The sequence below is a fragment of the Glossina fuscipes genome, unplaced genomic scaffold (assembly GCF_014805625.2).
Source record: "Glossina fuscipes isolate IAEA_lab_2018 unplaced genomic scaffold, Yale_Gfus_2 303, whole genome shotgun sequence".
NCBI classification, from domain to species: Eukaryota; Metazoa; Arthropoda; class Insecta; order Diptera; family Glossinidae; genus Glossina; species Glossina fuscipes.
The window spans coordinates 1,204,808-1,231,010 of NW_023998646.1; the positions used below are offsets into that span (position 1 = coordinate 1,204,808).

Here is a 26,203-nt window from a genome sequence, read left to right on the forward strand (position 1 = left end):
GAGAGCTTAATACACAGAAGTAGAGCACAAATTACTGATCTTCAAAGAAAGTGGGATATGTAAGACTAGATTTGTTACCGCAGTAAAGAAAATCTTAAGGAATTTCTTTATATTACGCGTTTCTCAAGTCGTTTGAGAAAAAATTAATACCTATGTAAAAAGAATTACAGCAACCTCTTTAGATTTCAAGATTCTACAATTTCCTATTCATCATTTTCATTATAATATTAAGGCGTTGAACTAAGGTATTGTAAAGCTATAAGTTATGAAATTACAAAAACAAAAGTTTCCATATTCATTAATTTTATTTCTTGGAAAAAGTATTTTGCTGAATTCGAAATTGTCAAGCAAATTTGAATATAAAATGGATCTTTCCTGAATTTGACCATTTATTAATTCCGGCGTGTAAGTCTAAGTACATCAACTTATCTCTTTTTTTAACTTATGGGAGTGTATTTATAACATTTAAATAGATTGACCAAATTAATCCTTAAATCAAAGCTGATATCCAAGTTTTAATATAAACTAAATATCACACATTTTATTTATTTATTTTTAATTTCAATTTTTGGTTTAACATATTGTGTCTATCGACAATTTTTTGACAAGAACTTTTTACACAAATTTAAAGAGATGTATGCATATGTAACTGTTGTCTATTATGATGGAGTGATCATTAAGATTTATTTTCATAAAAAATGTGATGTTGTGCTGACAATGAAAGTTGAACAACAATACCTCTGCTGTCTATACGTCAAGCAGCTCCACAAGAAAAGCTTCCATTGGTAAGTTGTCCGCATGACTTAAGTTCGGTAAAAACTTCCGTAAAAAATCCTGGTTCTGCATTTATCCTTAACATCTTATTGCTCAAACGGTTAACAATCACCAAACATCTAAAAGATAATTATCTTAATTATCATACGAACATTAGTTTTCATGTACATTTAAGTGTGCTAATAAATTCAACATTTTAAAATTATTCGAAGGATTTTTCACATTTTTTCTTAATTTCAGTATATCAAAAACACAAAAGGAAATGTAAATGTTTGCTAAAAGATCAACTGTTCGATTTTTGGTTTAAATAATTGGTTTCATTTTAATATTTGGTTAAAATAACTCACCTATCCCAAAACTTTTCTTTTGAATCTTCCACCAAAAATGGTTTTAGAGGATAGCTAATTTCATTTCCCATATAGGAATATGAAAGATAAAGGCAGGTCAAAACAGCAGCTTGAAGGTCGGATTCCTTGGTTTCCTCTCCGTCGACCAATTCACGTACAAGCATATAGACGAACACAACATTTGCAGGATTTATAAAGGCAACGTCCTTCATACAATCATGTAATATATTTTAAAAAGATGCTAGCGTTAGAAAATATGTTATGTCGTGTAAAAATATTCTTTTAAACAGACTAAAAACAAGCAAGGAAGACTCGTTTTTGATAATTTTGGATATCATTTACCTTAAGTCAATATATAGAAATTTAAAATACCTTGTTAATTCACCAATTACTTATTTTAAATGTAAATAAATAGGTAATTATTTTGTCGGGTTTTAAGAGGACGGTAAAAAACGTTAACTTGAAAGTATATATTTTTCCCATCTTTTTGATAACCACGAAAGGGTAATTAAAGTCAATATTGAGTATAAGTAGCAATACCTGCTGAACGTAGGGGAGGAAGTAGTACGTTCGAATTTAGAAGTGTTGGTACTATTTAACGTGTCTTGCAATAAAAGGTTGGTTGCCCCCGTGCTGAAAAATCAACTTATAGTACCTATTCGCATATGGCATCCGTCCTTCTTTTTAATGACCGGCTCAATTGCACAATCCCTTTTTACTTCGTCATTCGGATTAATCACAGTGTAATTCGCGTTTTTGTTCTTATTCCAGTTATAAATTACGCGTTTTTTCTTGACAAACGTAATTTTTGCCATCCGTGGTGAGTCCGGCGTTAACTATGCTAAGTCCTATTCGAATTATTTGGCCTATTTATTAAAGTATGTACTCAGAGAGTTAACTTATGCTCTCTTCTATTTGTAAAATCGGTTTGTCGAGGATGGCGTACAAGCTAATATATGTGATCTCTTAGGCTGTTGTGCAAGATCTTGAAGGTTATTGTCTAAGACAAGGCGTCAAATGTGCTGTCCATAAATTCCAAGCTAAGGCAATAGCGTCTGAACTCAAATGTCTAACTTTCATTCTGTAAGGTCTAATGACACGGAATGGCGTTTAGACTAAGATGTTTCATTGCCCCATAAGCCATTGGGGGCACAGTCTAAGCGAAAAAGTCACGTCCCCCTAACGTAGCTGACTTCTAATCTGCATCGTCTCCTATCCGCATTTATTTTCTTCGTTTTACACCACTTACCTGTTTGTTGGGTGCCGTAACGCAACTGAAAAAATAATTCTTCTACGTATTTACTTCTTTAAAACAATACCATCGATGTACTGTTATTCTAAATACGTATTGGTATTATTTGCGTAGGCTTATTGCTCTTGCTTATTTTACAACCTGACCCTGCTTAAAGATATTCAGAAAAACTGGTAAAGGTAAACCTTTCTCGTGGTATTGAACTTTAAATTGGTACGTGGTTTAAAAATTGTCAGTCACATTGCCTAGGCCCTTATTGCGAATGTGGCTAAATGGCCTCACGACTTTACGCTGGTTAGAAACATATGCACTAAATGTAGTGCCCAATGCAGGTCTTAAGCCTTTGGCTATAAACAGGAATTACGTGTAGTGGGGCTTCTTTTTGAAATACTAATTGACAAATACTATATAGCATATCAGAGTAAAAATCCTGCCATGTTACCAACAGGATATCGCAAGTCTTCCATATTTGTGTAACAGTTAGCACAAAATGGAATTTTGATTTGTTATCGGCTGAGGAAAACCCATCAGAGAATTTGCGAAGTATATTATTTTCTGACTAGTGAGAGTTTCAGATTAGCGCCGTTCCTCTGTTGACATTTTACTTTCTTTTGACTTTTTGCCTCTACCAAAGGCACGTTCATTAAAAACTTGATGCAAATGTCTTGCTCGAAATTATTTACCTGCCAACCTTGAAGTAGAAGGCTTCTATCAACAGCCCTCAACCACATGACAGCATCTCCAGCTTCAAAGTTCCGCAGCTTTTTGCATCGGTAATGCAAAAAAATTCCTAAGCATTTTAATAATTCGGAGGTGGATGCCTGCAATGAAAGAATTTCACGTTACATTGTACCTTACCAAACACAAAACATCGATGAATTAACTTCGGGACTCACAAACAGATTCACAATTCTTTAACAATTTCTCTCGTTTATTTATAAGCAATAGTGTTTTCAGTTTATTAGTACCCGAGAGAAAAATCTAATCTCCGTATGGTGATTAAACGTTCATTTTTATGAGAAAAAATACGGTTGAAACTTAGCAACGGATTAAGAAGTGTGGCAATTTTTGTCTATCGAAGGGAGTAACTTGTCGGTGGTTTGCTGATATTAAACGAGTTCGTGCGTACGCCGGTTTTGTTCCACACATTGAATGGAAAAAGAAGTGCTTGTACAAGAAAAAGTAAAGAAATCACGTTTTCCTTATTCTGCATGAAAATTTCAGTATGACAAAGCTTTTTTTGAGGTCCATGGCGTATTTTTTGACAGTATAGCAAAATCATCGTGTCACAAGATGCATAAATTGCATCCCACCAATCTTATTCTCCAGATCCCGATCTCTTCATCCTTCGGAGATCTTTATTTGTACGTAATTCTGCAAAGGGCGTTTCAGCGAAAAAGATTTAGATTAAATGATGCGGTCATTGTGGAAAGTAAACCGCACTTCGAGTATTTTGAAAAGTATTTAGAGAAGTATTAGATTGGTTGTGTCACTCTTGAAAGAGGCTCTGTATTTGTATAAACTCGAGTATTACAAAAAAAAAAACAACAACAAAACTTTTTGGGATTTATTATTATTATTATTATTATTATAAGTTTAGCCAGAGAATAAAAATTCTAAGACTAAAGTCTTAAAGCACCAGCATCTAAAGCTTTCGGCTTTATTAAAAACTCTACCGCACTTGAGGTTTGAACCCACGACTATTGAGTTGCTAGTCGAGACTCTTGCCTACTCGGCCACTAAGGCGGATGTTGGGATTTATTGTTTCATGTGCTGTTTAGGAATTATGTTTTCATTATATTTTTACTCAATATAGACACATTCGTACGAAAAGTTTTAATTGCGTATGTAAGCATAAAAAGACATAAAAAAACAATTCCGTTGTGGCTAGAATGTCAATGCAAATGAAATATTTAGCCCTTTTGCTCATATGAAAATATTTGCAAGACAAAAGGCGCGCACTAGTACGAGTTGAGCAGAAAAATACCAAAACATAACGATAAATAAATTATGTGAGCAAATAAATGGCCGGTAATAATTACCTGTATAACAGTTTTCCTCGGAGCATGATTACTAGTTTTTTGTTGGAATTGTGATGGCAATGATAATGCTAACGGTTGTTTTTGTACAAGTTTATTGTGTGACAAAATACTATTCGTATTATTTACTTTAACAGCATCTGTACCGTTAGTTATTTTTTCATTTGAAGTCGTGAAATATTGTTTATAAGAATCGTTATTGCTGAGATTGTGATGTTCCTCTATGTAATTAATATTTTGCTGTACATTTTTGTTTTTATCACTCACTGCCGCACAATTATTATCGCGATGCTGTGTTTTTAAATTAGTTGAAGGCAGATTTGTGGATTTTGATTTATTATCAACCTTCTTCTTATTATGAGATGCTATTTTCTTCCATGACAAAGCGTTAATGAAAAGCGAATGTTTTTTAAAGTTTTTCTCGATTGTACTCTTTTCTGATAATATGGTCGCATTGTCGTAATGAGAATCCAAATCATTATTAATTGTTTCCTTGGTACTATTGTTTATGTGATGAATATTATTCGAATTAATATAACTAAATTTAATATTTGAGCATCCCGATAGATTGTAATTGCCATTCTTAGAAAATTGGCTACCGTGCACAGCTTTATTTTCACGATTTTTCGCATTATTTAATTGTTCATACGAATAATTGTTGAGTTGCGAGTCCGCATAATTTAAATGCTCTGGAAAGTGATCATTTCTTAATTCATTTTGTGGATTGTATGGCAGATGACGCTGGGCAGAATAAACAGAATTATGACGTTCTTTCGGATTTAAACTGAGCACAGTTCCCATTATAATTTAAAGCTTTATCTGTAATCAAAAATGTCGACATGTTAAAGTCCGAACATAGATGAAATGCACATAATCAATTATATATATTAAATTTGCGAAATCTTCAATCAAGTAATTATCTTAAGGGCTCTGTAAGATTAATTTTAGTAGAAATATCACATTTTGAGCAATCGAGCAATCATTCCTGGACCAAAGATCAATCTTAGAAGAACAATCAATCCTATGGATTGTTTAGTTGCAACAACACGACTGCAAAAGAAGTTCATTTTAGAAAAGTTTCTGATTACTGTATTTCCTATGTAGAAAATTTTAATAATGCTCGCGGGCAGTACAGTTGTTCTTATGCACATCGCGGGGAGAATATTGTACATTCTATGTTGACCATTTCTTTTCCCTGGAAATACGAATCAAGGACTATATGAAAAGTAGGCTACCGATTTTCAAACAATTTGGCTGTGCTTTTCTGAAATGCTTACTGTTGAAAAAATATGATTAAAAATTAGTACTTAGTTTATGATTGAAAATGAGGTTTGGAAATAAGCGTGTGCTTCTAACGAGGACTTTGATAATAGCTAAATAGTTGTAGCTGCAGCGTTGTGTTAATTTGCATCGTTACAAGTGTTGAAGCCTTTCAATTACCTTTACCCAATCCCAAAGTATTAACTTGGACATTTTTTTGGGCAGCGAATTGATTACTTGGCCGCGTTGCATTAAGAATTTTTGAAAATTGCTAAAAGAATCAGCACCAAAAAGCAAAACACGAACAACATGCAGAAAGACATATTAAGATGCTATTTTAGCACAGACCATAAACACTTCGTTTCTACCACATCCTCTATGCTCTTTATTTGACTGACGCAGAGTGATCCCACTTAAGATTTCATTTTTCTTAGACTCTGTGAAATGGCCCCTTGTCGCAAAGCAAAATATCCACTGTCTTTAAATCTAAAAAAAAACTCTATCAACGAGCAGCATCGTAGCTAGGAATACACATACATCGTAATTTTTTACAACAGAGGTACTACAAAAAAGGATTCATAGGAACGTTTGTTCGCACTTGTGGATAGTTTCTTATCTATTATGTAAAAGTAATAAATATTTCAAGTACTGATCATTAGCAAAATTTTTAATTACGACAATTCGATAAAGTTGCCCTTAAGATCTATTTCAAGTCTACGATTGCAAAACCGCTTAATTACCAAGTCGTATTTTTGTGCGGGAAAACATCAACAAAACAGTAGTCGACATTCCGATATGTACTCTAAATGAATGGTTTCCAATTTATTTTGTATTCATTTTTTTGCGCAAAAAGAGAATAGCAAATCAATTGGCTTCATACAACGAATGGAAACTTTCGATTATTTAAAATTTACGATTTTGGAAAAACAAGGTTTACAGATGTTAGAAAGGAAATTAGTTAAAATTCGCTACAAGTGCTGTGTCTAGCCTTAGCAAGTGTTTTGAAGTGTGCATCTTTCGCATTCACGATCTGAGGTAAGTATCATTATCATTTCATTAAAAGTGTTGGCATGTACTAGACTTTTCCTTCTATTTGTAACAACACTAAGCACGTTTACTCTTGATCAACATAACATTCCGTCGACTTAGCTTTCTTGGTCTGTCCATTAATACAACTCTTTGTAAGATTTCCGCTGTTATTAACAAATATATTTTCAACTATTAGGATTAGAGCAGAAAGAAGGCGCGATTTCTTGAGGTCAGGAAAAAAAAAAACCGAAATTAATAATTGATAGTAGTACATGAACGACTCTTTAAAATGCATATTAAATGAAAAATATTAACTCTAATAATAAAAATGTTATTGGAGAGCCCTAAAAGTTGCTAGCTATGTGCACGAAAAGAATATATGCTGTTTTTTAATGTTTTCTGAAGTACGTATTCTTGATGCCGATAATGAGCGCTCCGCCGACTGCACCATATCCATTTGAACGTATGCATATTTCCTGTTATTAAGATCCTCAAATTCGTAAAGATTGGGATATGGAAAACTAAGCAATCTTAAATAAGTTACTCAGTTCGCATGTGGAAATGGGTAACCTCCGCGAAAACAAGTCTAGAATTGCTTAAAAATTCTATGAAATTTTTTTTTCACAATCTGCGATTTGTATTATGTACTAAGCGAAGATTTGGCTCAGATGATTAAAATTATTAATTGGGAATGATTCGGATAAATCTTGGATACCACTTAAGTTCATATTTCTGACCTTCCTTTATCGTATTAATGAACTATATGTTATTCCTTTTTAAATTCTCACTAATATCATGGCCAAGTGGGCATTTTTGTCCTAAGGAAATTACTAGAATTAAGTCTTATCTTAAACTTATCGTTAACAAAAATTTGTAGATCCACAAATTGCGCTTAGTTCGATTCTTGACATGTACCGAGGCAAACTCACGTATAATATCCCCGATATATACGTGTGTACTTTGTTTATTACACAACTAATGCGCTTTATTAATACTGTGTTGTCCCAAAAAAAAAAAAAAAAATTTGAAATGCAATGTATAAACATTTTATTCTGAACGCAACTAGGGCTTCTCTTCCGAACAACAACTTTAAAATCAATTTCCCTTTTCCTCTTTTTTCTTAGTCGTATTCCTACCAAAAGGGTGGACGGCAAGGGTATGAAGCATGAAGGCTTAGAAGCGAATCTCTTATTAAAAGAGGCTATTGACAAATCTACGTGTGGAATCAAATTCCGTTTTACTTATGCACTTAACACTGTAACTAAAAAAATATTTCGTCCCTGAAGATATTTATTAACCGAACAATGTCCGTAATGGTTTCTTATTTAGAATTACTATGTTTATTGGAATCCTCTGTTTCCTGTAAACATTTTCTTGTGCTTATTTTTTTAATTTTTTTTCCATCTTAGAACAATTTGTAAAATTTTAATTATTATTTAAAAAAAAATTGCTTATCACTTTTTACCTTAATAATATTATTCTCCCGTCTTCTTTTTTATATATTTTTTCAATGGTTTAAAAATTTGCCTTTCTTTCGTTAATTTTGATATTTTCTGCAATGCAATACTCTTTTAAAATTTCATAAATTTGCTGTATTGATTTTAACTTTGCGCAGAATCTCCTCTAGAGAGTAGCTATTAACGAATTTAGGGGTTGACTTTTACGTCTAAAACGTAGACAAACTCATATGCCATTACGTCTACAAATGGAAAAATATGGAAAATCCTTTTATTTACACTTCCAGTTCTTCAGACTTTTGCAATGACAAAGCCAAGATTTTATCATTTATACACTTCATGTACATGTTTTGTACCACATATAAGATCTTTCATTACAATTTCGTAGATATACGAAATAATATCTAAGCTTTGCTCTTATACTTTTAAAGCGTACGATGGTTTTGAATAGCTATCGTTTAGTAGTTAATTTGAATTGGTTAATTTTCAGCTGACCACCTTTCAATCTGGATTTTTTAGCGAGTTCTATCATCGACATGGTGTAAATATTGACTACAATTAATTGAAATTTTTACATGCTTTTTGATATTATTGGAAACGGCATTTTCCTTTTCACTTCTCACCATCTAAACTCCACGCATAGAAGAGCCTAGTTAAGCCGATTCGGAAATTTGCACTGACCAACATACGTGCTACCAAAAACGCATATGTTTTTTTAACTAAGGGATAATAGTAGTAGCATGCCACTTTGTACTGCTATTCAAAAGGCATTTCGTGAACATATTTTGAGTACACTGGAAAATTTCGCAAATTCAAAAGAGATTGTTGATGCAAAAAAGTTTAGTTACAATGCTGTTATACCCATAGAGTATCGCAAACAGTCAAAACAATTGTATGTGTGTGTATATCACACATGTAAACAAATATTTCTTGAAAATTAAAACCCTAGTCGCACTTGTTTCAAAACTTTGTTTATCGATCTTACCATACGGTAACCCCTTCCATTTTCTTCTAACCACTGCCTATTGCAGCTTAAAAATAAGCACCTCTTCAATAAGTTAAAAGTGTATTTCGAGCGATTCAAAAAGAAGACATTCAAATCAACACTGTTTCCCTAAATGCAATTTTTGTAAAAATTTGATCGATGACAACTACACGTCTTTCCAGGAAATTTCTGTTTGGTTGTTGTATATGCGACGATACAGAAAATGAGGCCAAGCAAAAAGAGATGTTACATCTTTATTCCCTTCTTGAAAAAACTTTGTGTGCTTTAAGATTTGTACTCTCATACATAAAAACGAATATCTTATAAAAAATTTTTTTAACTTGAAATATATTTAAAAGAATAAAGGTATTATTTTAACGAGCAATAGCGAACTCGACGACTTTAGCAGAGCACTATTTATTAGCACTCTTCACGATTGGTTTGCAATACGAGGCTTTTTCTCAGAAACACAGCGCCGAATGATCAAAATTTAGGCGACAATATGTTTTAAAGAAAATTGAATTCATTCGGGAATATGAAGTGCGACATCTTCCATATGCAAAATATGTGATTTGGAATAAAAATTACTCGACCATTTTTCATAACGCAATCTCTTATCACTTTAAAGATAAAATACTTTTTTTATTCCTCAAAATAGAAATTTTCGCATCAAAACAACCGACACTTGTTATAAGATATTAAGAGCGATAATACCATGCAAATCCTTTTTATCGATCTCAATGATTTTTTTGAGTTCGAACCAATTGACTGCAAAATTCGACGTTCCATGAGAGCACTCTCAAATGAACCGTATACATATATATATATGTATGTGCTGTGAAAACTAATTTACGAAATAATTTAAAGTTCTCATATTTCACGTGCTTTTTTTCTCCGTTTTCCCTAATTTCACATAACTATGGTATCATTTTATTAATACAATATAATATCATTTAGTTCAATTTGTTTTGTTAAATATTATTCAAAATGAATTCAAGGAGCACACGTTGCACTAGTTTATCAACTTAATATCAAATCCGTCAAAGAATGGATGTTCTAGAACATCTTTCGCTGATATACGATGTACGGGATCATAAATTAACATTTTTTGAATTAAATCAAGACCTTCGCTACTAAGGTTTTTAAGTTGATTTGTTAACTGATTAGATGACCAACAAGGAAATGTATTTTTGTAATCCGGTAGAGATGTAACGCCTGGCCATATTTCCTCTGTAGGTGTTCTTAATATTCTGCAATAGAAAATGTGGAATTAATAATCATTTCATTTAATTTTTTTTTTTTTCGTTTTATATGACTCTTCTTCTGTAAAAATAATTAAATGCAAGTTTTTAAGGCGGTCTTTGCGAAGACAATTCCATTTGCATTTAAAAATTATATTTTCATTGAAAAGTATCTATTCTTTGATAACGACAACTTCAACCTAAAATATTATAACTCCGAAATATGCTCTTGAATAATATTGTCCAACCCATATTTATATATAATATAATATATATATATAATATATATATAATAACCAAAACTTTGTGGCATTTTAGTAAACCGCGCCCTGGCATTAAAGGTCGCTTAACACAATGCATTCATATGAAGGCTTTGTACGGCAAGTGGTCAAAAGGTATTGCGATCCTAACGATTTTCAATAGCGTTCACCCTTGGGTCAAAATACGACGATGTACCAATCTTCATTACAATATCTTAAAAACTGCGATCTGTAGTGTAAAGGGACAGACAAGCACCGTTTTATGAACCGATTGGTATAATAAAAGGTGGGCCCATCTTAAGTCCTGCTGGGTGTTGTCCAAATTTAAAAAGACGTAAGGTGTAAAAACATTGTAACGTTTATTAATCCAGTCGAAACTATTAGCCTTTTGAAATTGAATCGAACTTCCAAAAAAATTTGTGTATTTTCTAATAGAAGTTTGACAAAGACTACCACATTTTGCTGGTTTGTGAAGAAATTCGCAATGTTTAAATTGAAAATGCTTTATCCATATCAGCAGCAAGCAAATGGTTCGCTCGTTCTATAAGATGTTCAAAGCGATTCAAATATTTAATTATTTGGCGAAAACTGAGTTTGATTGAAAAATTTTGACATCGACATGTGCGTTTTGTATTTATTTTGCTCTCTGCAAAACACAGTTTTCAAAAGGCTTTTTTTGATATATGGTTTTGATATCAGCTTTTACTATTAATAGTAGTAGTATTATACTATTAAACATACTGAAATCCCAGAATTTCTATAATGATAGCAATGATTATTTTACCAAAGAAATTGCAAAGAGTTTCCGAGTAAAGTGGCACGTATTTATTTAATAACATTTGATTAGGGAACAACAACAGTGTATCAGCGCGAAAAAAGCATACTGTTGATTTTTTTTTTTTTTTTTGGTATATAAGGAAAGTTAACAGCTATTCTCCCGAGGCATCTTGAAGAAGCGAGCATTTGAGTGAGAATGTTTGACCAAACAAAGCACCACTTTTGTTAACAAAAAATATGTAAATTAGCTTATCGACAACACTGTACGCACTTTACTAGAAAATTTTAATTTAAAAATGTTACAAAAAAGTTTAATGAAAGGAATCCGGTGGGCCGTTCTAAAAAATCTTGTTTCGACAAAAACGCTCTAAAGTGTCAAATGCCCGTAAAGGGCGCTACAATTATATTTAGGAAATCAAGTTGAAACAAACATCTTTGTATGTTATTCTTCACATTTAATGGATCATTTATGTCAATAAAATACTTGAATTTTTGAAAAATTCATAATGGTGAAAATATAGAAAAAATTGCGGTTGAATTCTAGCAACAATTCGTTAAAATTACTTATTTATTTATATAGCCGTTACTTACTGCGTCTCCTGCAAGTTGGTTATTGTAGGTTTGTTTTATAGATGCACCATGCATTATCGGTTTGCAAGCCATTTTGAATATATTGAGCTTCTTACTTTTTTCGATTCATATTTGAGACCGAATGAATATGTGTTTCAATTTTTTAACATTATCTTTGATTAACTTGAAGGAGTGGGAGAGTATGTATCGAAAGAAGTAAAAACATTACATGCAGTTGGAAAATGCCGCGCTTTAAATATCCAACATAGAATTCCTCATATATTTTTGCGATAAAACATTAAACACTATACTTTGTTTCCAACTAAGGCATAACTTTCATTATAGTTCTTACATAGAAGAGGGCGTAAAACCTACACTGACGTTTCATTCAACCATCATTATTTTTCTTGCCAAAGATCTTTTTATTAAATACCGATTTTCATCATGAAGTACTAAAAATTAGATTAAGTTGCAAAAAGCAAAGAGTTTTATGCAGGATGAGGCCCAAAAAATAGAACGGTGTTGCTAAAATTTGGTACATACAGTTTCTTTGTCAAATTATTATAATGGCCCAACTTTCTTTCATTAATAAACATTAAGAAATAGGCCCTAAATATTAAGAATAGACATTTTGAGAGAATTTTCTCAATGGATTTAAATCTGTCTGTGCGTCTCTGTCTGACTGAATTTCCGCACATGACATGACATGTTTCGGCCAAAAGACGAACGTGTAAAATGTTGTTTTGAGAAACATATCATATAAAAAAAATTATCCATTTTTATATATCGCAACAAAAATCTGTGAATAATTTTTATGGATTCACAATATATTATAGTGCTATCTCGTTGGATATTGGGAAGACTGCCTCCGTGTAGATAATGTTGAGTTTAGGTATTGCCCAGTTGACGTGCCAACTCTTGTAGGTTATATTCCTGTGTGTTACATGATTTCCTCTGCGAAGGTTAAAACAATCCATCGGTGTGATATTTCAGACTTCAAAGGGCGCAAATTGTCGGTGAAAATGAATTGTCTTAACATTCCATGAGCAGCAGAATCCACTGCAATGATAGCGTACGCAAAACATCATCGGCAAGGCGAAATAGCGGTCCAAATACAGGCCTAAGTGATGGATACAGATAAATCTACAAAACAGACAACTGCCGCGGGAAAAGTGACGATGGAACGTGATCAATATTGTCTCGGAAAAACAACACGGCAGGAGCTCCACAAAGCCACTGTTCTTGGAAAGCGTGCAATTGCGAAACCTTTTATTAGGAAAGTCGTTAAAAAAACGTGGTATGCCACGACGAATCATCGTTCACATTGTTTTTTGCAAACGGCCAGGTTTATATATGGAGAGCAATTAAACAAGCTCACGATCCGCACTAAGTGCTCAGTACATTCAAACATAAAGGAAGTTCTGCTATGATTTGGCCGGCTATATCGTTTTTAATTACTCTCTCCTTTACAACACTGACTTGACTTGATTATAGCGAATGAATATCCCGACATCCTCGACGACGAAATTTTTCTATGGTTAGTATATTTCTGCCAAACTTCTAGGATGAAAGTGTCGCCATACATACAGCCAATTACATACAGAGGTGGTTTGAGGACCACGAGAATACTATTAAAAATTTGTCCTGGCTAACACACTCGCCAGACCTCAATACAATTCAACCGTTATGGGAAGTTTTAGAGTAGAGAATGCTATCCGCTCTGCTGCATCTCCAAAATCATTGGAGAAATTGGCCGCTGTTTTGGGAACAAAAATTAGCAATATCCCATTGAAAATTAATCAAACGCTCTACAAATGAATCCCGCAAAGAATTGAAACCTTTTTGCAAGGAAATTAGTAAATAAATATTGTGCTTATGTCAGATGTTCATATTATAAACCCCCATAAACAACTATGGAAAAATTTGGATGGGAAAAATGGGCATGGGCATTTTTTGGACCAAATCCCGTGAAAACTTTATTATAGAAACAGACCTTGATAGCAGTCCTCCTGGCAAAATAAAAAGATGATCCATCTCAAATTGGTATTGCAAACATACGTACAAACTTAATCTACGCGAGCCACAAAAAAGATTCTTGATGTAAAGTGCGTTAACATGGAACCAATAACAGAAAATTTTTGGACTGCTCGAATAGGTAAATTTGAAGAGTTTTAGGATTATCATAGTTATGAAATGTAATTTTAAAGAAAGTGTCTGCAGATGCAGAAATGCTTCTACTTCTGCAAAGTTTTTTTTTAATAAGTAATTTTCTGCTTAGTTTAAAAAAACTTCATATTACCTGAACATTCTAAATAACTGATCAATCTCCGAATCTCCTTGAAACAATGGTTTTCTAGTAGCCATCTCAGCAAAGATACATCCAATTGACCATATATCCACTGGGCATGAATATCTTGGTGATCCAAGCAGTACTTCAGGGGCTCTATACCAAAGAGTGACTATTTCATGAGTATATATTCGAACGGGTATACCAAAAGAACGTCCAAGACCAAAGTCTGCAACTTTGATTATACCGTTTTTGTCGATAAGTAAATTTTGTGGCTTTAGATCACGATGTAAGACCCTTCGCCGATGACAAAATAAAATAGCACTTGTTATTTGATACAAATAGCTTCGAACTAGTTCACTATCCATTGACTTTTCCGATGGTAATGAATCCATATATTTTTTTAAATCCATTGAGAGAAACTCAAAAATCAAATATAGCCGATTTTCCTCCATTAACACATCTTCGAGACAAACAATATTCGGGTGCTTTAATTCTTTTAATAATGATATCTCTCTGAAATGGGAGTAAAAATAGTAAATGACTCTAATTTGAAAGTAAAAAAAGGTATTGTTAATTTTTGAAAACTTTTTTCATTAATGGGCTTGTGAAAGTTAGTGTAAAGGTAACTCAGGAAAATACGTATATTTTTCATTTAATCTCTCTTTCCTTGTCACTGAATCAAATCAAACTTTATGTTGTGACTAATATGATAAAATTGAAAGCTAAATCATCAAATATGCTACTCAAATTGTTTGAATCTTATGAACAAACTATTTCGGATGCTCTGTTTCACAAACCCACTGATCAGAAGAGTAATTTGTGCACCGCCAGTATAGCAAAACATGATCGTGATTTCTACGCAAACTCGTACCTTATAGCAGTTGACGGTATTCCTTCGTCGTCTGATTCTAAGCGAATCTTTTTCATCGCAACAATTTGTCCTGTGATTTTATTTCGACCTTTATACACGACTCCATAAGTACCCTCCCCAATCTTTTCTATTTTCTGAAAATCCTCCATTTCTTTTTTATCAATTTAAAACTCGGAATACCGCGAAAGGAATATATAATTAGTACCGAAGAAAACACCACAAATATTAGATATAGGATGAGTATAGCGAACACAGGATGTTTAGTAAATAATAAAAAATTAAGATGTTAATAACGTAAAGACCATTTTACGTTACGATTACTTTAAAAATATATACATGCAGCGGCGGGCCGCTTAAATAGGTAGAAAAAATCCTACAAATTTGAGAGAGAGCATTTTCTCATCTTTTAAAATTTGTTGGGAGAAAAAGAAATTCGAAATGAAACATTAGGTGGGGCAAAATTGTAAAGAAATTATTTACTTTTTTAAAATATTAAAACAATGAACATGACACAATCCTAACAAGCCATATTGCGGAAATTTTCTAAAATAAATATAGAAAAACTAGTATAAATTATATGCGGTGGTATATTAACGAGAAAAAGTATATTAAGCAATTTATAAAAACTTTATATTTTATATAACAACAAATTGCAGCAAAAGCTATTCGTGCCGGTTATAATTTGATGAAATTAATTTTTTTATATCTTCGTTGGACACGTAAACCCGGTATTAATAAAACAAATGCGCGGATTATATGTAGAGGTAACACTGGTCATCTTCATTTGTTTCTTCATTTGTTTTCGTGATAAAACAGTAGTCATACCATTTTTCCATTTAAACATATATAATGATCCGATTCAATTTATTTTCGATGCATCTCCAAAATTGTACGTTGAACGCAAACACATGCACATGAAACGATTCTAAACTGATTGTTGTAATAAAACATTTAACTTAAGACTTGCTGGGTGTTACATATACCCGCGCAAAATTATTATTGCATATAGTGGCGTATGGCAAAGATTTCAAGTGCAGTATGGTTTTGGATGGTCATTTGCGCTTTTATTAAATCAATTTCGTTACTTATTTATTAAATGCTTATTTCACAACTAACTATTTTCAGCTTATTAAAAGCCGTTAAAATTTTCTTCAAATCTGTTTTCAAAGAAGTATGTCGATTTATTAATTTTGCGCTTTGTTGGCGCTTAAGTGTTTTCACTAATTCAATCGATAGAACTTTGCTGCAATAACGCAAGGAATATCATCAATTTGTGTAGTGGATTGCATCATTGCAATTATGCGTTCGATGCATATCGATGTAAATTTAAACCAAAGCAAAGTTTGAGACGTAAAAAGACATCAACATAAATGTAAACAACAAGTATATGAAAAACAACGACAGGAAGATTAATGTAAAAGCAAAATAAAATTCCGATTGATTAATGATAACTGATTATATGAAAAAAATCATATTTTAATGACGCTACGTTTTTTGAGTTGTTGAAATTATTGAACTTTCTTGTCTACTGGAATAATTTTTTGTATGCTTATTTTATATTTTAACATATAAAAAGAAAAACCGAAAGCCTTAGATGCTATAGTGCTTTAAGACTCTTTAGCCTTAGAATTTATTCTCTGGCTAAATTATTAATAATAATAGTATATTTTAATATTCTGTAGTAGTACAAAATAGTCAAATAAATTTTTATGTTTTCAATATTGATGAGACTGACTATATATATTTAAAATTAGAATTAAATATACTTTATAAACCCATAAATTATATGTATAGTTTCTAAATTTAAAATATATTGTCTTTACTTCCTCTTGATAGCTTTTTCCGTTTTGCTTTATTCGTCAGTATACATGCAAGATCATATGATTTAACTATTCCCACAAAGTTAGAGTTATTGAAGGTAGGCAGATGGTAAGTCCTATCCTCAAAATAGGAATAGCGCGTCATTGTGTCAATCCTCTAAATTTTAATCAGTTACACATGTTCTTTTTATTTCAAGGTCTGGCAACTTAGCATGCCGGCATTTTAGTTTTTACTAGTAAATGGTCGGTTTCAGGTCGTAATTAGCACAAGTTCTAATATTTAAATCACTTACAAAGGTTTTTAAAGCAATAGAGAATGTGATAGCTCTACAGTAATTTTTCACAATTTACAACTTCCGAGTGGCCCAAAGCCGATGTCAAAATATAAATCTCGTCGCATTTTACTTTATTTAAATAATGTCCAGCAAACATTCGCCGATTATAGCGAATTAAAGAGAATACTTTAAGATTATATCAAACAGAAAATCCAAAAAACGAAACATTCAATCAAGAAACCTCTTATTTCTTAGTCTGTGTCAGTTGCTGCTAATGCAGTAACTCCGCTTACCTTAAGATCATCAAATTCAGCCGATCGGCTACAACTTTTAGGTAAGAATTGTTTTTTTTGTTGTTTTTGGTAAATAATTAGAAGTCTTCTATCTCCTTATAATTAACTGAGAAATAGCAACTTTTAGAAACCTTCTTTGGAATGCAGCTTCAGTTAGTGATAATTGTTATGTGCTGAGGAGATTTTTTTAACAACGAATTAGTTTTATGTGCTTTGTTACTATGATTGTTATTTTGAAGTAGCCGACGGGTTGGTTAGAGAAATCATAGAATTTTTCTTTAGTTCATCCAAGAATGCTAGAGAGATGACTGTGAGCAGTCGAAGATTGTAAATGCTTCGATTTTTGGAACACAAGTCCATAGCGAGTACTTGAAATTTTTGAATATTTGTTAGCAATTTTTAAGTGCATTATCGTCGTAAGATTTTTCGGCAAACGTAAATTTGTAGATAACTTGGCTGATGTTCAAGTGATTTTCTCAAAAAAATTAAATCGACGATCACAAAATATTGAATCATGTTTTTAGAAAATGTTTCGACTGTTGTCCTAAATGCACAACTGCCTCCTGCGGTGGCACCGTGAAAGAAGCCTTCATAATAATGCATTGTTTTCGAAAAACAATTTGCTTTTAAAACATTCAAAACGCTATTTTTATATGCTCGAGGAAATGTACTTGCGTATATAATAACCCGCATCTTAAGAAGTTTCATACCATACAATATAAATTTAGAATTTCTTTTTGATTTTCAGTATTACAATTTAAGAAATTCAATATTGGTTTTTTAATTTTAAATATTTATGGGAGATGTTTTTTTCAAAACAATCATCATTGATGCAATAAGTTTTATTGTTTATAATTTTTTAAATGAGCCCACGATTATTTTACCGGCCATTTCTGAGACGACGTCACGTCTGCGTTCACATATTTCAGACAGTCTTTCCCAAAAAATTCTTGACATAGTACCATACAAGAGACGTAATAGTAAAATAACAAAGTGCCTTCACATTCATTTGCAATACCTACTGAAATATAGAGAAAGTTTTCTTTCTCGGGATTCATGTCAAAATAGGACCTAAACTAAAAACATTCAAAGAATATTGAACAAAAATCTTTCATAATCGAACTTAAATTTAATTTCGTTTAATTTAATTCATATTAAATTTGATCAGGAAAAAATTCATGAAATTGCTTGTTCATTCTACTGCCGTTTGGGATTAAACTGCATTCTTAACGATTTGACTTTAATTAAAATGTATTTTGCTTAATATATCGTAGGTAGGTTTATATACAGTAAGAATGAAAATTAGAAAGGAAAGTTGCTGCTTTGTTTCTTAGTATATTGTTGCTTTTCCTAAATTTCGTTCCATTAATTTCCATTGCAGAAAATGAAGGCAAGCGGACGCGGCAAGCTTCTACGTTTAGAAGAAGGCGTCAAATCTACACTTGTAGAATCTAGTAGTGGATCGGATAAAACTAAGGATAGCGGTTTAGGGACAGGGACAACTTTAATTGGAGACCGTAGGCGCGTAGGACGAGGAAAACTTTTAGATGAATTACCTTCAATTTGCTCCAAATTATCTAATATATCTATTGGACACGGCCGAGAACTGATTAGTGAACCTACTGAAGTGTCATCGGTCGATGGTCGCGGGGCACGATCAGTCATTGCTCAAAAGATAGATGTATCGAAAGAAGAAACTATTAAAGTTTCTACCACAAAGCAATGCGAAAGCACTTCGAATTTTTTTGCGTCTCTTAAGACAATTCAAGGCACAAAGGGTAAGCAAATGTCGAGTAATTATGCAAGTTCTTTGGCAATATTTCCCCTAGATGATGCCAATAAGATAAGCGGGTTGAAGATGTATCTTATCTTGTCGATTTCATTTAAAAATTAACTTAATTTTTCTCCTTAAGTTATTTTAATCAATTTTGCAAGTTTGTCCAAATCCTTTTTATTCATTTGCACCTCTCATATGTGTTGTTATATATTGACATATAAGATTCACTTATTATCTGTTTGGATAGCGTATGATTTAGCATTTTCTATTTGCTTCTCAAATAGTAGTTATGATTACTTTTCCCTCAGAACAGAGGAACGTGTTATTTACTTCACTCAGACCTTAATAGTGTAGATAGTTTGTGTGATTCCACCTATATAGTCCTTAAAACGTGGAAAAAGCTGTCCCCCTGCTTTAGCAAATAAACTGAGTAATCCGTACATTAAAAAGAGCCTGGGACCGGTGTACTTTCGTTATCTTCTCTCGTTATAGAACAATCGTATGATACTAAAGACAAAAAACGATACGACCACATCTTGGATCGATGGTACTTGCTTGCTTTCGTATCTAGTTTGGCTTTTGATTGCGGTATTTACAATTGAATGTTTTTTATACCACCGGTGTGCGTGTAAAAAAATAATGCACAGAAGAGGAAGAAAGTAAATAAATAAACAGAGCAAATATAAAATTTGCAAAAGAAATCCATGAAACAAAATATAAAATAAGATTTAATAAATTGAATTAAACATATCACCCATTATTTAAATGCTTTCTTATTCTTTTTCTTAATAGCTGGCTTGATATTTATAATTTTCACATTGAATGTGCTTGTCTCTATACAATCCAACCAGGGCCCGAACATCATGTTTCTAAAATACTTTTTAATTAGTAATCCTGCATTTCCACTTTTCGTCATTTTCAAAAATTTGTTCGATAATTTCGTAATTTATTTTATTTTTACCAACATTTTGGAATTTCTGATATTAGGTTATCTACCTGTGGCAATTAATTTAATCAAATATGTACTTTTGCAATGATATTTTGCTTTATTTTCCCTTTATATATGAAGCTCGATAGCTATTTGGTTTTCGCCTTAAAATACGACATTTTACAATCCATATCGAGCGAACACTCATATGCTTTATCGAGTCCCCATCAACCCAAGATGCAAATTCGACATCGAGTTTAATCGATAACGAGAACCGTAAATCGAGTTCTGTTTCAATATCTATTATCTGGTCATTCATTGAAAATAACTTTTTTCTATACATAAACTTGAAGACCTTTTATTGTCCTTACCTCTATATGCTCATAAGCAAAATGCAATATCCTTTCTTTGTGTAGTGGAAAGTTTCGTTAAAGGAGATTTTTGAAGGAGGAAGTCACCGTAAGTTTTTCAGAAGAAAATACTTTCATTAGTTTAATGGGTGCTACGAGTTTTTTCCTTGTCGCTCCGAAAATTTTCCTTTGTCAACTGAATACCTACGTTGCAGCGTAACGTTTATGTTCATTTAAGAGCATTTTCAAACAAAAATATGTTCATAGCTTCGACCGGTGGACAGATGGGTACCCAGCTATTAAAAGTTTGGAGTACACATTTTGGTGTTAATTTTGAATTCAGCTATTGAGTTATACATTTTATTGCCATTTTCAGAATGGAGACTAATACTTGAAAATGCAAGGGCTGATTTATGATTGAAGAATTTCAAACTAATGGCCAAAAGTAAGATATTTATATTTGTAAAATAACACTCCTTGACATATTTAAAATATCGGAAGTATCCTATTCAATCGCTTCTGTCCCAAAAGAATTGTTGAATGCATGCTATACGTTTTTCAAGTAGTTTTGCTTTTTCGTAACGTAGCCATTATAGATTCAATTATGAATTATTTAACCTACTTGGAATCCTTTGCAAAAATTTAAATGATGTTTATGACGTAATCTCCTTGTCGGATTCCGTGTATGCGATAAATTCTACCGTTGCGTTTTCAATGTTCAAGTATTGCCGATGCCATATCTAAACTAAAGCTTTTAATTAATAAAGCCGCTTTACTATCCTTCAATGTTCTAAACGATGTTATGTTCAGATGCCAAGTTTAGGTACGGTGATGCACTCTTAGTTTGATGCATATCGTCTTTGAGTGCGTGGTGTGCACATTTTTTAATTTGAATTTTTTCTAACTATTTAAACTCAAGTAATACTAAAATAATAAAAATTGTTATATATAAACATACGTGTTTAAGTTGCTAAATCTTATAGTTATTCGAGCAAATAATATCAAATACATTAAATTATTTTAGGCATTCCAGTAAAATTGGCTTGTAATTATATACGCATAAACTCTGATCCCAACAAAGGGGTTTTTGTTTACGAAGTGCGTTTCTCTCCAAATATCGACTCTACCAGCTTAAGAAGGCAATATCTGAACGAACATAGCACTAAATTTGGAGGGACTAAAACTTTTGATGGAGTTACATTATATTTGCCGATTTTGTTAAAAGATTCACTAACAACATACCTTTCAAAAGCCAGCGATGGATCTAGTATTGAGATACGAATACTTTTTAAAAGGAGGGAAACCCTAAAAGATTGCATTCATCTGTACAACGTTCTTTTCGATAGGATCATGAAGACACTAAATTATGTGCGTTTCGATCGCAAGCAATTTGATCCCACTTCACCGAAAGTAATTCCTCAGCAAAAACTAGAAGTGTGGCCAGGATATGTGACTGCTGTAGATGAATATCAAGGAGGTCTTTTACTTTGCTGCGATGTTTCTCACAGACTGTTATGCCAAAAAACTGTTTATGAAACTCTATTTGAAATATATAAAAGCAACCCAAATAAGGTCCAAGAAATGGCTAAGAAAGCTCTCTTGGGTTCCGTAATTATAACGAGATATAATAACAAAACATATCGTATTGACGATATTTGCTTTGATAAAAGTCCGTTATCTACATTTACAATTAAAGGATCTGTCTTGAATTTTTTTGATTATTACAAAGAAAATTATAACATCGCAATAAAGGATAAAAATCAACCACTCTTAATATGTATTAAAAAGCAACGGAAATCACAAAGTCCGCAAATAGAAGACTTGGTTCTTTGTTTGATTCCGGAATTGTGTTATTTAACAGGATTACGTGATGACATAAGATCTGATCATAAATTAATGCGTGAAATCGCGACTTTCACCCGCGTGACCCCCAACCAACGTGTAGAAGCGCTAAAAAAATTCTATACAAATATACAAAATAGTCCTGAATCATGTAAAATCTTAAGCGAATGGGGATTGTCTTTGGTACCGAGCTACGAAGAAATCTATGGTCGGCAATTGGAGGAAGAAAAAATCTATTTTGCCCATAATAACGTTGGTGTTGGCCATAATGCAGACTTTGGTAAACACGTGGCAACAAACGAATTATTGGAAATTTTCCCTATACATAATTGGCTTCTTATCCATTGTAAAAACGATAGCAAAGTGGCCGCATCATTTTGTGAACATATGCAAAGGAATACGCGTTCATTTGGTTTAATAGTGCATCCGCCAAAAATTGTTGTTATTAGCAATGACAGGATTGATACTTATGTAAACGCCTTGAGACAAAACATTACTAAAGAAACTCAAATTGTTGTCTGCATATGCACAACTAGCAGAGATGACAGATATGCTGCTATTAAAAAAACTTGTTGTGCTGAAATTCCAGTACCGTCGCAGGTAATGTCTTTGCTACAAACATTATATCTAATTCAAATGTTTGGTTATGCCTTTATTTTAACGTTTTAGGTAATAAACTCTAGAACTCTTCAAAATGAAGCAAAAAACCGATCAATTGTCCAAAAGATTGCCCTTCAAATGAATTGCAAGTTAGGTGGATCGTTGTGGTCTATAAAGATCCCCTTTAAAAACGTAATGATTTGTGGAGTCGACGTGTATCACGATGCTACTCAAAAGGGTAATTCTGTCGCTGGTAAGTAGTACATGACCTACTTTTAAAATACTTCAACCGAAACCGGCTACGTTGAACTGTATTGCTGATCAACTATTAACTTGTGGCATAGCAAAAACAAGCTAAGCAAATACAGGTAAAGAAGTCGAAGTTGCAACAAATTTTAAATATGCACGGACGGCACATATGATTCATGTTCATAGCAGCAAAAGGTTCATAGGCTGTTAACACTCTCTTTAAAAATAAAATTTTGAACATAGAATAAACATAGTGTCCTTAATTTTCATATCATAAGATAACGTTGTTACCGCTAACATATTCTTTTAGCTTTTGTTGCATCCTTAAACCAAAAATACTCTAGATGGTACAGCAAAGCAGTGATTCAAAGTAAAAGAGAAGAAATTTTAAGTGGACTGTGCTCTTGTTTAATATCAGCGTTAAAGGAATATGAGAGCGAAAACAGCCACTTTCCTGATGGCGTTATCATTTATAGGTATTTACCTCCAATTTAAACGTACAAATCAATTTCTACACTACACCGGATGTGGACTGTGGGCTTGCACAAAATTATCTGATTGCAGTATACACCATTTTATACATTTATTTATTTACTTATTTTTTTAACATATTTCAAGAGATGGAGTCGGTGACGGTCAACTACAAGTTTGTGAAAATTATGAAATTCCACAGTTAGAAGAATCGTGCCGTAAGATGCTAAACTACGTCATAAAAATAACTTTTATTATTGTTCAGAAACGAATCAATACTCGCTATTTTGCGGTAAGTCATAGCAAATATTCACACAAAAACGGGTTGCAATACTTATATCTACCAACCAGAAGTGTTTAATCCAGAGTGAAATTTGTCTGCTTACTGTAATTTGTAAACAGCATGCAAGAACGTAAATACTTCGGTAAAAACCATTTTCAAAACAAATTCTAAAATTGGTCTACCAACGTTAACAACGAACAGGATGTCAGCAAGTGCAACTTATTTACAAAAAATTTGAGAGTTTAAAGGCAAGAAAGGGTGTCAATTTTCGTCGCGGTTACAGTTCGACTTTAAAAAAAAAACTCCGCACTTCTCTTGCGCTGACAAATTCCGTTTAACAAATGCATACAAAGAAAATGTGACTGTCAGATTCATATTTTCCATTTAAAGAAATGTACAATTTTATCTCTAGAAATAAAGATGGTGGATATCAGAATATGTGATCCCATATTAGCTCATCTAAAATATTAATCAAATTTACCCCTTCATTAGATGAGCCGAAACAGTTTTGAAAACCCAAGTCCTGGCACAATTGTTGATAAAACTATTACCCGGGCACGTTTATATGACTTTTTCTTAGTTTCGCAAGCCGTTAGACAAGGTTCGGTCTCTCCCACTCACTACATTGTGTTAAGGGATGATGCCCAATATAGTCCCGATATAATACAAAGATTGAGTTACAAGTTGTGCTTCCTGTATTATAACTGGCCAGGAACCATACGAAATCCCGCTTGCTGCCAGGTAAGCTTATATCAGTTTTTAAGATCATCTCTTAGCGTAAACAAATATTTTTCAAACGAATTTTCGAAACTGAATCCGACTTTTCACACTTTTTCAGTATGCCCATAAAATGGCATATCTTGTTGGACAAAGCATAAAGCGAGTCACTTCGGAGGATCTTGCAAAGAAGTTATTCTATTTATAAACTGAAAAACTATTCGGAGCGAAAAAGTAAACATGAACCAAAAATAACTAAATTAAGTATATTATAATAATTAATGGAACCATAATAGTAAGAGTATATAAGTAATAAACATTGGCAATAAAAATAAATACAAAAAATATAGCTAATTATAATAATAATACAAACAACAATATAAAAAAATGATAAGAATAATAATGATAATATCAACAACAACAAAAAAAGCACGACGGGTTCATATTAAAACATGTAAATCAAAAGTTTTAATTGAAATAATAACAAAATGAAAAAATGTGAACAGCTTGAAAAGGTAAAAAAAAGGAGCGAGTTTTGATGCTGCAAGAATCAGTTTGAAATTCGCCTCTAAAATAATATAATAAAAGCTTTTGTTGTCACAGTAACAACGCGAATGGATTACATCGCACGATGTTATATCTGGGTTATTGCCGTAGCTGTGTTCGATTTTATAATAACATTTCAACGGTTTATACAATCTTCAAAAAGGCTGATAAGAATGACATGAACGAAAAACTAATTGGGAAATACTTCTTTCACCATTATTCAAGATGTCAATTATTTCAACTAAAGTTGCAGACAGAGTCTCAGAAGTACACCTATTGTCTTCAAGTTCTATGGGTATCAAAATTTTATATGTACTTATATTTTATGGGACGTATTTTCGTTATCTGAATTCCATACATATTTGCGAAACATGAAAAATTGATCAAATTTTGTAAATGAAAAAATGTGCTTATTTGTACTCTTTTGAATAACGAACACTCGTGAATTTTAATAAAATTTTTTTGACAATGAATAAAGATTAGTTAAAAAAGGTGGGTCGACGTGATGCAAATCTCGGAAGAATTATTTCTTTAGTTTGCTGTTTTGAATAAGCATTGATATCAACATTTATGACTACATCAATGTATATGAATTATAACTTTCCCAAAAATTTAAAATGTAAAAAATACGTAATTTAATCCAACTGTGATAATTACTTCTGTCTGTGTACACACGGGACAAGTGCAAGTCAACTATACACGTGGTGCTTCACCATTTAATATTAGTTAGTGGATTCATAAGCTAAAAAATGTTTTGCTTGACAAGCGCAGAAAAGTGATTAAACTCTAAATTAAACTATAAATTTACAACCGAAGTTAAAACTTTTTTTCAAGCCACACTCGCAAAACAAAACTGACAACGGTTTTAACCACATGTCGTCTGTTGGTCATAAAAGCTAC

At 32.5% G+C, this 26,203-nt stretch overlaps 3 protein-coding genes across 4 annotated transcripts; 1 reads left to right on the plus strand and 2 right to left on the minus strand.

Annotated features, from left to right (window-relative positions):
• Positions 1-532: 532 nt before the first annotated feature.
• Positions 533-8,650, minus strand: LOC119642972 (cyclin-dependent kinase 5 activator 1). Its single transcript, XM_038042308.1, has 5 exons — positions 8,167-8,650; positions 4,416-5,231; positions 3,057-3,194; positions 1,122-1,327; positions 533-893 (listed from the first exon to the last, which is right to left on the minus strand). The coding sequence occupies exons 2-5, from the start codon at positions 5,211-5,213 to the stop codon at positions 755-757; spliced, it is 1,281 nt and encodes a 426-aa protein (XP_037898236.1). The 5' UTR covers positions 5,214-5,231; positions 8,167-8,650; the 3' UTR covers positions 533-754.
• Positions 8,651-10,026: 1,376 nt separating this feature from the next.
• Positions 10,027-15,373, minus strand: LOC119642974 (cyclin-dependent kinase 1). Its single transcript, XM_038042310.1, has 3 exons — positions 15,153-15,373; positions 14,291-14,794; positions 10,027-10,393 (listed from the first exon to the last, which is right to left on the minus strand). Exons 1-3 carry the CDS (start codon positions 15,299-15,301, stop codon positions 10,156-10,158), a joined length of 891 nt encoding a protein of 296 aa, XP_037898238.1. The 5' UTR covers positions 15,302-15,373; the 3' UTR covers positions 10,027-10,155.
• A 1,844-nt stretch (positions 15,374-17,217) lies between these two features.
• LOC119642980 (protein argonaute-3) lies at positions 17,218-25,087 on the plus strand. 2 transcript variants are annotated; one of them, XM_038042314.1, is made up of 8 exons: positions 17,218-17,581; positions 18,922-19,318; positions 21,620-23,037; positions 23,107-23,290; positions 23,597-23,762; positions 23,905-24,049; positions 24,533-24,781; positions 24,879-25,086. In XM_038042314.1, exons 2-8 carry the CDS (start codon positions 18,925-18,927, stop codon positions 24,963-24,965), a joined length of 2,643 nt encoding a protein of 880 aa, XP_037898242.1. In that variant the 5' UTR covers positions 17,218-17,581; positions 18,922-18,924; the 3' UTR covers positions 24,966-25,086. The 2 variants fall into 2 exon arrangements, with proteins under 2 accessions (XP_037898242.1, XP_037898243.1); XM_038042315.1 differs by lacking the exons at positions 17,218-17,581; positions 18,922-19,318 and adding an exon at positions 20,971-21,040 and having other exon boundaries at positions 24,879-25,087.
• Positions 25,088-26,203: the final 1,116 nt, after the last annotated feature.